At 45.0% G+C, this 12,505-nt stretch overlaps 1 protein-coding gene across 1 annotated transcript; it reads right to left on the reverse strand.

Annotated features, from left to right (window-relative positions):
• Positions 1-201: 201 nt before the first annotated feature.
• LOC139556846 (transcription factor PU.1) lies at positions 202-11,975 on the reverse strand. The gene is made up of 6 exons (XM_071370951.1): positions 11,899-11,975; positions 10,332-10,373; positions 8,040-8,223; positions 6,936-7,054; positions 5,636-5,804; positions 202-2,174 (listed from the first exon to the last, which is right to left on the reverse strand). The coding sequence occupies exons 2-6, from the start codon at positions 10,356-10,358 to the stop codon at positions 1,876-1,878; spliced, it is 798 nt and encodes a 265-aa protein (XP_071227052.1). The 5' UTR covers positions 10,359-10,373; positions 11,899-11,975; the 3' UTR covers positions 202-1,875.
• Between the last annotated feature and the right edge of the window lie 530 nt (positions 11,976-12,505).

Below are 12,505 nucleotides of genomic sequence, written 5' to 3' on the forward strand. Positions count from 1 at the left end.
CCTCGGCAGACCCCAGTGGTGTTATAGGAGGTGTTGAGTTACGGTAGTGGTAGGGCTGTTATTCATTAACCAGGCTGTTGGTCTGCCTGATTGCTTTGCATACAGCCCGTGGGAACTGTGTGGGGGTATATCTATGTGCAGTGTGTATATGAATCACTTCCCTCTCCAGCATTTTTTAAAATTAATGTAACCTTTATTTAACTAGGCAAGTTAGTTAAGAACAAATTTTTATTTACAATGACGGCCTACACCGGCCAAACCCGGACGATGCTGGGCCAACACCATCACAGTATGAGGGCAGATACCAGACATTTTATTAAAATCACAAAAAGAAAAATGGTTTAAAACGTTATTTCCAAACACATGGATTTTCTCTGAACCATTTTATCAAAACACACGATTAAAAACAAAATTTAATACAAAAAGAAAGTGTAGAAAAATATATCATCCGATCCAACATTTTCTTCATTAGGTGTATAAAATAATCAGTGCCATTCGAGATTCATTCAAACTCTACTTATGAAGTAGTTTTCATATAATGACAATCCTCAGATTTACAAATAATGTTCAAAGCCAATGTTCAAAGGCTTGTCCCTTCTGTAGCCCCTGAAGACCCTTGTCCTACCTTCTACATGTTGAAGACCCTTGTCCTATCTTCTACATGTTGAAGACCCTTGTCCTAGCTTCTACATGTTGAAGACCCTTGTCCTAGCTTCTACATGTTGAAGACCCTTGTCCTAGCTTCTACATGTTGAAGACCCTTGTCCTACCTTCTACATGTTGAAGACCCTTGTCCTACCTTCTACATGTTGAAGACCCTTGTCCTAGCTTCTACATGTTGAAGACCCTTGTCCTACCTTCTACATGTTGAAGACCCTTGTCCTACCTTCTACATGTTGAAGACCCTTGTCCTACCTTCTACATGTTGAAGACCCTTGTCCTAGCTTCTACATGTTGAAGACCCTTGTCCTAGCTTCTACATGTTGAAGGCCCTTGTCCTATCTTCTACATGTTGAAGACCCTTGTCCTAGCTTCTACATGTTGAAGACCCTTGTCCTAGCTTCTACATGTTGAAGACCCTTGCCCTATCTTCTACATGTTGAAGACCCTTGTCCTAGCTTCTACATGTTGAAGACCCTTGTCCTATCTTCTACATGTTGAAGACCCTTGTCCTAGCTTCTACATGTTGAAGACCCTTGCCCTACCTTCTACATGTTGAAGACCCTTGTCCTACCTTCTACATGTTGAAGACCCTTGCCCTATCTTCTACATGTTGAAGACCCTTGCCCTATCTTCTACATGTTGAAGACCCTTGCCCTATCTTCTACATGTTGAAGACCCTTGCCCTATCTTCTACATGTTGAAGACCCTTGTCCTACCTTCTACATGTTGAAGACCCTTGTCCTAGCTTCTACATGTTGAAGACCCTTGCCCTAGCTTCTACACGGTGTCTACATGTTGAAGCCAAGAGTTAGGGGTTAGGGTGATGTTGCTCCTCACCCTCTTCTTCCTCCTCCTCCTGCTCTTCTTCCTCCTCCTCTCCCTCTTCATACTCTTCCTTCTGCTCCTCTTCCCTCCTGCTTCTCCTCCTCCTCTTCCTCCCCCTGCTCCTCCTCCTCTTCCTCTTGCTCCTCCTCTTCCCCTTCCTCGTCCTACAAATACTCAGTATTTATCTTTGTGTCCTGCCAGGTAACTGTGCTAGCATAAGTTCCTCCTACTCGCCCTCCCTAACACACTCCCTGCAGTCCCCTCAGTGTTCCCTCCCTAACACGCTCCCTGCAGTCCCCTCAGTGTTCCCTCCCTAACACGCTCCCTGCAGTCCCCTCAGTGTTCCCTCCCTAACACGCTCCCTGCAGTCCCCTCAGTGTTCCCTCCCTAACACGCTCCCTGCAGTCCCCTCAGTGTTCCCTCACTAAACTGGTATGTGAGCTTCCTCTTCACCTTACATATCTCTCCTGTTCTGCTGTAGTTTCTGAGTGCCCGAGCCATCTTCTGGTATGTCATGGTCTTACGATTGCCCTTCCTGCGGCCCCACAGCTGGGCCAGACGCTCCTTGTTCTGGGAGGAGAACTGGAAGGTGCCGGAGCAGGACTGTACCCACCAGATGCAGCTCCGCATGGAGGGGGTCTGAAGCATCTCAAACAGGAAGTGGAACAGGCGCTCCTTCTTCTTTCCTGTCGGGGCAAAAGGGGGGGATACAGGAAGTAGGTATATTGTTATTTATTAGTGTTTATTCGTTATTAAGGTTGGTGTGTGTGGGTGGCTGGATGGGACGTGGGTCTGATAGAAGAGAGAGAGGGGTCACTGGTGAGTAAGGCTGTGATGTAGTGGTGTCAGTATGTAGTGGTGTCAGTATGTAGTGGTGTCAGAATGTAGTGGTGTTAGAGTGTAGTGGTGTCAGAGTGTGTAGTGGTGTCAGAGTGTGTAGTGGTGTCAGAGTGTGTTGTGGTGTCAGAGTGTGTTGTGGTGTCAGTGTGTAGTGGTGTCAGAGTGTAGTGGTGTCAGAGTGTGTTGTGGTGTCAGAATGTAGTGGTGTCAGGGTGTGGTGTCAGTATGTAGTGGTGTCAGTATGTAGTGGTGTCAGTATGTAGTGGTGTCAGAGTGTAGTGGTGTCAGAGTGTGTTGTGGTGTCAGTGTGTAGTGGTGTCAGAGTGTAGTGGTGTCAGAGTGTGTTGTGGTGTCAGAGTGTGTTGTGGTGTCAGAGTGTGTTGTGGTGTCAGAGTGTGTTGTGGTGTCAGATTGTGATGTGGTGTCAGATTGTGTTGCGGTGTCAGTATGTAGTGGTGTTGGTGTCAGAGTGTGTTGTGGTGTCAGTATGTGTTGTGGTGTCAGTATGTGTTGTGGTGTCAGTATGTAGTGGTGTTAGAGTGTGTTGTGGTGTCAGATTGTGTTGTGGTGTCAGTATGTAGTGGTGTTGGTGTCATAGTGTGTTGTGGTGTCAGAATGTAGTGGTGTCAGGGTGTGGTGTCAGTATGTAGTGGTGTCAGTATGTAGTGGTGTCAGAGTGTAGTGGTGTCAGAGTGTAGTGGTGTCAGAGTGTAGTGGTGTCAGAGTGTGTTGTGGTGTCAGTATGTAGTGGTGTCAGAGTGTGTTGTGGTGTCAGATTGTGTTGTGGTGTCAGAATGTAGTGGTGTTGGTGTCAGAGTGTGTTGTGGTGTCAGTATGTAGTGGTGTCAGAGTGTGTTGTGGTGTCAGAATGTAGTGGTGTCAGCGTGTGTTGTGGTGTCAGAGTGTGTTGTGGTGTCAGATTGTGTTGTGGTGTCAGTATGTAGTGGTGTTGGTGTCAGAGTGTGTTGTGGTGTCAGTATGTAGTGGTGTCAGAGTGTGTTGTGGTGTCAGTATGTAGTGGTGTCAGAGTGTGTTGTGGTGTCAGTATGTAGTGGTGTCAGAGTGTGTTGTGGTGTCAGAGTGTAGTGGTGTCAGAGTGTAGTGATGTCAGAGTGTGTTGTGGTGTCAGATTGTAGTGGTGTCAGATTGTGTTGTGGTGTCAGATTGTGTTGCGGTGTCAGTATGTAGTGGTGTTGGTGTCAGAGTGTGTTGTGGTGTCAGTATGTAGTGGTGTCAGAGTGTGTTGTGGTGTCAGATTGTGTTGTGGTGTCAGTATGTAGTGGTGTTGGTGTCAGAGTGTGTTGTGGTGTCAGTATGTAGTGGTGTCAGAGTGTGTTGTGGTGTCAGAGTGTAGTGGTGTCAGAGTGTAGTGGTGTCAGAGTGTAGTGGTGTCAGAGTGTAGTGGTGTCAGAGTGTAGTGGTGTCAGAGTCTGTTGTGGTGTCAGAATGTAGTGGTGTCAGAATGTAGTGGTGTCAGAGTGTAGTGGTGTCCGATTGTGTTGTGGTGTCAGTATGTAGTGGTGTGGTGTCAGAGTGTGTTGTGGTGTCAGTATGTAGTGGTGTCAGAGTGTGTAGTGGTGTCAGAGTGTGTAGTGGTGTCAGAGTGTAGTGGTGTCAGAGTGTAGTGGTGTCAGAGTGTGTTGTGGTGTCAGAGTGTGTTGTGGTGTCAGAGTGTGTTGTGGTGTCAGAGTGTGTTGTGGTGTCAGAGTGTGTTGTGGTGTCAGTATGTAGTGGTGTCAGAGTGTAGTGGTGTCAGAGTGTGTTGTGGTGTCAGTATGTAGTGGTGTCAGAGTGTAGTGGTGTCAGAGTGTGTTGTGGTGTCAGAATGTAGTGGTGTCAGAGTGTGTTGTGGTGTCAGTATGTAGTGGTGTCAGAGTGTGTTGTGGTGTCAGATTGTGTTGTGGTGTCAGATTGTGTTGCGGTGTCAGTATGTAGTGGTGTTGGTGTCAGAGTGTGTTGTGGTGTCAGAGTGTGTTGTGGTGTCAGATTGTGTTGTGGTGTCAGTATGTAGTGGTGTTGGTGTCAGAGTGTGTAGTGGTGTCAGTATGTAGTGGTGTCAGAGTGTGTTGTGGTGTCAGAATGTAGTGGTGTCAGAGTGTGTTGTGGTGTCAGATTGTGTTGTGGTGTCAGTATGTAGTGGTGTTGGTGTCAGAGTGTGTTGTGGTGTCAGTATGTAGTGGTGTTGGTGTCAGAGTGTGTTGTGGTGTCAGAGTGTAGTGGTGTCAAAATGTAGTGGTGTCAGAGTGTGTTGTGGTGTCAGTATGTAGTGGTGTTGGTGTCAGAGTGTGTTGTGGTGTCAGAGTGTGTTGTGATGTCAGAGTGTGTTGTGGTGTCAGTATGTAGTGGTGTCAGAGTGTGTTGTGTGGTTGGTATCAGAATATGTTGAGGTGTCAGAGTATGTTGAGGTGTCAGTGTGTTGTGGTGTCAGAATGTTGTGGTGTCAGAGTGTAGTGGTGTCAGAGTGTGTTGTGTTGTCAGAGTGTAGTGGTGTCAGAAGGTAGTGGTGTCAGAGTGTAGTGGTGTCAGAGTGGTGTCAGAGTGTAGTGGTGTCAGAGTGTAGTGGTGTCAGAATGTAGTGGTGTTAGTGTGCTGTGGTGTCAGTGTGTAGTGGTGTCAGAGTGTAGTGGTGTCAGTATGTAGTGGTGTCAGAGTATAGTGGTGTCAGAGTATAGTGGTGTCAGAGGGTAGTGGTGTCAGAGTGTAGTGGTGTCAGAGTGTAGTGGTGTCAGAGTGTAGTGGTGTCAGAGTGGTGTGGTGTCAGAGTGGTGTGGTGTCAGAGTGGTGTGGTGTCAGAGTGGTGTGGTAGTGTGTAGTGGTGTAGTAGTGTGTAGTGGTGTGGTAGTGTGTAGTGGTGTGGTAGTGTGTAGTGGTGTGGTAGTGTGTAGTGGTGTGGTAGTGTGGTAGTGTGTAGTGGTGTGGTTGTGTGTAGTGGGGTGGTAGTGTGTAGTGGGGTGGTAGTGTGTAGTGGGGTGGTAGTGTGTAGTGGTGTGGTTGTGTGTAGTGGGGTGGTAGTGTGTAGTGGGGTGGTAGTGTGTAGTGGGGTGGTAGTGTGTAGTGGGGTGGTAGTGTGTAGTGGTGTGGTAGTGTGTAGTAGTGTGGTAGTGTGTAGTAGTGTGGTAGTGTGTAGTAGTGTGGTAGTGTGTAGTAGTGTGGTAGTGTGTGGTAGTGTGTAGTAGTGTGGTAGTGTGTGGTAGTGTGGTAGTGTGTGGTAGTGTGTAGTGGTGTGGTAGTGTGTAGTGTGTAGTGGTGTGGTAGTGTGTAGTGGTGTGGTAGTGTGTAGTGGTGTGGGTGTGTGTAGTGTTGTTACCTGAGTGTGATGTGAGGGGCAGTATTTCGCTCGTCTTCCTGCCTCTCCTCTCAGCAGGGGAGCAGGAGAGCGGGCCGGAGGGAGAGGATGGAGGGTAGTCTAGACAGATGGAGCTGGTGGAGTCTGACTCGCTGCAGGGAGTTGTCTCATTGGAATAGGTACCGTGCTCCTGAAACACACTCCACTCAGTCAGACAGTCTGACATACATTATTACATTTAGCCACAGCTGATTCCAATCAATCTCTTTCCTTATTAATGTGTAGTACTGTGTAGTATGTGTGTAGTAGCCCTGTTGTGTTGTATGTGTGTAGTAAACGTGTAGTAAATGTTGAGTGTTGTATGTGTCTAGTAAACGTGTAGTAGTCATGTTGTATGTGTGTAGTAAACGTGTAGTAGTCATGATGTATGTGTGTAGTAAACGTGTAGTAGTCATGTTGTATGTGTGTAGTAAACGTGTAGTAGTCATGTTGTATGTGTGTAGTAAACGTGTAGTAGTCATGATGTATGTGTGTAGTAAATGTGTAGTAGTCATGTTGTATGTGTCTAGTAAACGTGTAGTAGTCATGTTGTATGTGTGTAGTAAACGTGTAGTAGTCATGATGTATGTGTGTAGTAAACGTGTAGTAGTCATGTTGTATGTGTGTAGTAAACGTGTAGTAGTCATGTTGTATGTGTGTAGTAAACGTGTAGTAGTCATGATGTATGTGTGTAGTAAATGTGTAGTAGTCATGTTGTATGTGTCTAGTAAACGTGTAGTAGTCATGTTGTATGTGTGTAGTAAACGTGTAGTAGTCATGATGTATGTGTGTAGTAAACGTGTAGTAGTCATGTTGTATGTGTGTAGTAAACGTGTAGTAGTCATGATGTATGTGTGTAGTAAACGTGTAGTAGTCATGTTGTATGTGTGTAGTAAACGTGTAGTAGTCATGTTGTATGTGTGTAGTAAACGTGTAGTAGTCATGATGTATGTGTGTAGTAAACGTGTAGTAGTCATGTTGTATAGCAATGAAATTTTTACAAAGGAAATGAATTGAACAGTCCATCGACTTCTTCTTGCCGAATGAGCGTAGCAATTGTGTCAGGCATATGATGTCACCCAGGCTAAACTAATGGAGCGTTCTAACAGGGGGTTTTCCTATACAAATGTCTATAGTGGAATGGCCTAAATATTAACATTATACAAATGTGCAAATATACATAAATAATAATATTGCAATAACTTCAAATAGATAAATGCTATTTGTCTGCATTACGGCTCCTACAGTATGTTGTGTGAGAGGGTGTGTCCGTTGTACTCACCCAGTGGTTGCCATGAAGACGAGGCCATTCTGTGGGCGGAGCCTGTTTTTCATATTCCCTATGAGGAGAACTGTAGTCATAATGCCACTGGTAGGCATACTGACCAGACCAGCTGTTCTCTGGAGAGACAATACATCAATAGGTCAACCAATCAATCAGGTGATCAGGTAATCAACCAATCAATCAGGTAATCAACCAATCAACCAATCAATCAGGTAATCAACCAATCAATCAGGTAATCAACCAATCAACCAATCAATCAGGTAATCAACCAATCAATCAGGTAATCAATCAGGTAATCAGGTAATCAACCAATCAATCAGGTAATCAACCAATCAATCAGGTAATCAGGTAATCAATCAGGCAATCAGGTAATCAACCAATCAACCAATCAATCAGGTAATCAACCAATCAATCAGGTAATCAGGTAATCAATCAGGTAATCAGGTAATCAACCAATCAATCAGGTAATCAACCAATCAATCAGGTAATCAGGTAATCAACCAATCAACCAATCAATCAGGTAATCAACCAATCAATCAGGCAATCAGGTAATCAACCAATCAATCAGGTAATCAACCAATCAACCAATCAATCAGGTAATCAACCAATCAATCAGGTAATCAATCAGGTAATCAGGTAATCAACCAATCAACCAATCAATCAGGTAATCAGGTAATCAATCAGGCAATCAGGTAATCAACCAATCAACCAATCAATCAGGTAATCAACCAATCAATCAGGTAATCAGGTAATCAATCAGGTAATCAGGTAATCAACCAATCAATCAGGTAATCAACCAATCAATCAGGTAATTAGGTAATCAACCAATCAATCAGGTAATCAACCAATCAATCAGGCAATCAGGTAATCAACCAATCAACCAATCAATCAGGTAATCAACAAATCAATCAGGTAATCAGGTAATCAATCAGGTAATCAGGTAATCAACCAATCAACCAATCAATCAGGTAATCAACCAATCAATCAGGTAATCAACCAATTTATTAATCAATCAATAAGATAATAAACAAATGTATAAATCAATCAGTCGATCAAATTAAATCAATCGACCACTCAATCAATAAACTCACACACGCTCACCTATGATGCTGGTCTCCTGGTGCTGGTTTGAGTGTGTGTGTGTTTGCTGAGCGGGCGTTGCAGGAGGCGTCGGAGGTGTGTGTTGGACGTCCAGGGAGTGTTCCTGCAGGTATTCCTCTATGACGTCCAGGTCCACCTCTACTGGAGTCTGGGCAGGACCGGACCAGCCCGGGATATAACCCATCTAGAGGAGACAGCATGGTCAGTGTATACATACTGTGTGTATATATATATATATATATACTGTATAGCACCCCTCTTTTGCCCTTAGAACAGCCTCAATTCATCGGGGCATGGACTCTACAAGGTGTTGAAAACATTCAAGGTGACTCCAATGATTCCCACAGTTGTGTCAAGTTGGCTGGATGTCCTTTGGATGGTGGACCATTCTTGATACACATGGGAAACTGTTGAACATGAAAAACCCAGCAGCGTTGCAGTTCTTGACACAAACCGGTGCGCCTGGCACCTACTACCATATCCCCGTTCAAAGGCACTGAAATATTCTGTCTTGCCCATTCACCCTCGGAATGGCACACATACACAATCCATGTCTCAATTGTCTCCAGGCTTGAAAATCAGTCTTTAACCGGTCTCCTCCTCCTCATCTACACTGATTGAAGTGGAATTAACAGGTGACATCAACAAGGGATGATAGCTTTCACCTGGATTCACCTGGATTCACCTGGATTCACCTGGATTCACCTGGTCAGTCCATGTCCTCATGTTTCTAATGTTATAAACTGTCTATGTGTATTTATATACACCTTCTAGCTCAAACATACTCAGCACACATCACTGGATATAACTTCAAGGGCTATAACAATACCTGCAACACGGACTGTAACACGGACTGTAACACGGACTGTAACACGGACTGTAACAATGACTGTAACACGGACTGTAACATGGACTGTAACACGGACTGTAACAATGACTGTAACAATGACTGTAACACGGACTGCAACAATGACTGTAACAAGGACTGTAACACGGACTGCAACACGGACTGCAACACGGACTGCAACACGGACTGCAACACGGACTGCAACACGGACTGCAACACGGACTGCAACACGGACTGTAACAATGCCTGTAACACGGACTGTAACACGGACTGCAACACGGACTGTAACACGGACTGTAACCTATTAGTAGAACCTGTTAGTAGTGTACTGTAATAGTAGTGTATGGACCAGAACCTGTTAGTAGTGTACTGTAATAGTTGTTTATGGACCAGAACCTGTTAGTAGTGTACTGTAATAGTAGTGTATGGACCAGAACCTGTTAGTAGTGTACTGTAATAGTTGTTTATGGACCAGAACCTGTTAGTAGTGTACTGTAATAGTAGTGTATGGACCAGAACCTGTTAGTAGTGTACTGTAATAGTTGTTTATGGACCAGAACCTGTTAGTAGTGTTCTGTAATAGTAGTGTATGGACCAGAACCTGTTAGTAGTGTACTGTAATAGTAGTGTATGGACCAGAACCTGTTAGTAGTGTACTGTAATAGTAGTGTATGGACCAGAACCTGTTAGTAGTGTACTGTAATAGTAGTGTATGGACCAGAAACTGTTAGTAGTGTACTGTAATAGTAGTGTATGGACCAGAACCTGTTAGTAGTGTACTGTAATAGTAGTGTATGGACCAGAACCTGTTAGTGTACTGTAATAGTAGTGTATGGACCAGAACCTGTTAGTAGTGTACTGTAATAGTAGTGTATGGACCAGAACCTGTTAGTAGTGTTCTGTAATAGTAGTGTATGGACCAGAACCTGTTAGTAGTGTTCTGTAATAGTAGTGTATGGACCAGAACCTGTTAGTAGTGTACTGTAATAGTAGTGTATGGACCAGAACCTGTTAGTAGTGTACTGTAATAGTAGTGTATGGACCAGAACCTGTTAGTAGTGTACTGTAATAGTAGTGTAGTTTGTTGTTGTTCTGAAGACGCACAACTCGCTGCTTTGACTACACACACACACACACACACACACACACACACACACACACACACACACACCTTTGACCCCGCTGTCTGCTTTGACTAGCAAATATATGCAAGTGTTGGTCACTCTCACAGCAACATCAAGGGATTATAAGGACACAGAAAATAAATAATTATTTTGAATTATTCTAACTGCATAGCTACAGTACATTGATAAAACAGAGTTGTGTGTCCGGTCAGTCACTCTAGGAGTTTGGCAGAAGGGTGAAAGAAGGATTCACAGTTTCCACACATACAGACACAGACCAGTAGAAAACACAGAGTCTCTTGAGGTATAAAATAAACTCACTCTCACCGTCTCCAGAGTAGCCAGCATGTCGACACACACTATCTGAAAATCATAAAACACATTCTTTAAATACCAGAATAGCAGGAGAGAGACACAGACATCATGTCACACGTGAGACTTGCGTTGTTCCGTACCTGAAGGTGGAACGTGGTTTAATTTGAGAACTACGTAACTCAAACTGCTCAACATGATACACAAATAAAACCTTTGTCAGAAATACGCAAAAAGACTCATTACAAAATATAATATGGTTTAGTTTGACATTCAAATTACAACATAACATTAAAATCACTACACATTGTAGCAGGTTAACAGCAGGTTAACAGCAGGAGGACAGCAAGTTAACAGCAGGAGGACAGCAGGTTAACAGCAGGTTAACAGCAGGAGGACAGCAGGGTAACAGCAGGTTAACAGCAGGTTAACAGCAGGAGGACAGCAGGTTAACAGCAGGTGGACAGCAGGTGGACAGCAAGTGGACAGCAGGTTAACAGCAGGAGAACAGCAGGAGGACAGCAGGAGGACAGCAAGTGGACAGCAGGAGAACAGCAGGAGAACAGCAGGAGAACAGCAGGTTAACAGCAGGTTAACAGCAGGAGAACAGCAGGAGAACAGCAGGTTAACAGCAGGAGAACAGCAGGTTAACAGCAGGAGGACAGCAGGTTAACAGCAGGAGAACAGCAGGTTAACAGCAGGAGAACAGCAGGTTAACAGCAGGAGAACAGCAGGTTAACAGCAGGAGGACAGAAGGTTAACAGCAGGAGAACAGCAGGTTAACAGCAGGTGGACAGCAGGAGGACAGCAGGAGAACAGCAGGTTAACAGCAGGAGAACAGCAGGTTAACAGCAGGTGGACAGCAGGAGGACAGCAGGAGAACAGCAGGTTAACAGCAGGAGAACAGCAGGTTAACAGCAGGTTAACAGCAGGAGAACAGCAGGAGAACAGCAGGTTAACAGCAGGTTAACAGCAGGAGAACAGCAGGTTAACAGCAGGAGGACAGCAGGTTAACAGCAGGAGAACAGCAGGTGGACAGCAGGAGAACAGCAGGTTAACAGCAGGAGGACAGCAGGTTAACAGCAGGAGAACAGCAGGTTAACAGCAGGTGGACAGCAGGAGGACAGCAGGAGAACAGCAGGTTAACAGCAGGTTAACAGCAGGAGAACAGCAGGTTAACAGCAGGAGGACAGCAGGAGAACAGCAGGAGAACAGCAGGTTAACAGCAGGTTAACAGCAGGAGGACAGCAGGTTAACAGCAGGTGAACAGCAGGTGAACAGCAGGTTAACAGCAGGTTAACAGCAGGTTGACAGCAGGAGAACAGCAGGTTAACAGCAGGAGAACAGCAGGTTAACAGCAGGTGGACAGCAGGAGGACAGCAGGTTAACAGCAGGAGGACAGCAGGTTAACAGCAGGTTAACAGCAGGAGGACAGCAGGAGCAGGAGGACAGCAGGTTAACAGCAGGAGGACAGCAGGTTAACAGCAGGAGGACAGCAGGTTAACAGTGCAAAGGTGCGTAAAATGAAAGCCATGAGAAGTAAAACTGTCAATAAGAGATGGAGGGACATCTCTACCTGTTTGAGTCCTTTAAGTTGTTTGTTTGACAGATTGATACAGTAATATCCTTCAGAGAGAGAGGTGTGATGGAGGAAGAGAGACAGAATGAGTGGGCAGGTGAAAGCTCCTCCAGTCCCTTATATACTCTCTCTCTCTCTCTCTCTCTCTCTCTCTCTCTCTCTCTCTCTCTCTCTCTCTCTCAGACTCTTCAGTAGTCACTCTATCATTATGTAAAACTTCGAACCATCAGTTTAGGTGGGTGTAATGGAGAGGCGGAGCCTATTCTCTCACCATGAGTTTCAGTATCATCATTCCTCTGTATTAAAGGTGGACAGGTGAGCTGAGGTCCATGTAGGACACCTGTTTAAATAATGAGCACACCTGTTTAACCTGCAAACAATATTCATATCTAATGTGTTGCGCTACAAATTTAACAAATGCATAAATGCACACACACACACACACACACACGCACGGACGCACGCACGCACGCACACACACACACACACACACAGATACGTGCGAGGAGGCTGATTTCAGATCCGGGTTTGAGGACCGCTGAGTTAGCAGTCCCACATCCTTTCCCTATAACCTCTCTGTTATATTGGTCTGTCGTCTGACTGA

Source organism: Salvelinus alpinus, chromosome 28 (genome assembly GCF_045679555.1).
Source record: "Salvelinus alpinus chromosome 28, SLU_Salpinus.1, whole genome shotgun sequence".
NCBI lineage: Eukaryota > Metazoa > Chordata > Actinopteri > Salmoniformes > Salmonidae > Salvelinus > Salvelinus alpinus.

Coding starts and splice junctions, on each gene's coding strand:
- LOC139556846 (XM_071370951.1), bottom strand. CDS start 10,358: ATGCTGGCTACTCTGGAGACGGTGAGA. Junction 8,224..10,331: donor CTACTCTGGAGACGGTGAGA/GTGAGTTTATTT, acceptor TGTCTCCTCTAG/ATGGGTTATATCCCGGGCTG. Junction 5,805..6,935: donor GTCTTCATGGCAACCACTGG/GTGAGTACAACG, acceptor AGTGTGTTTCAG/GAGCACGGTACCTATTCCAA.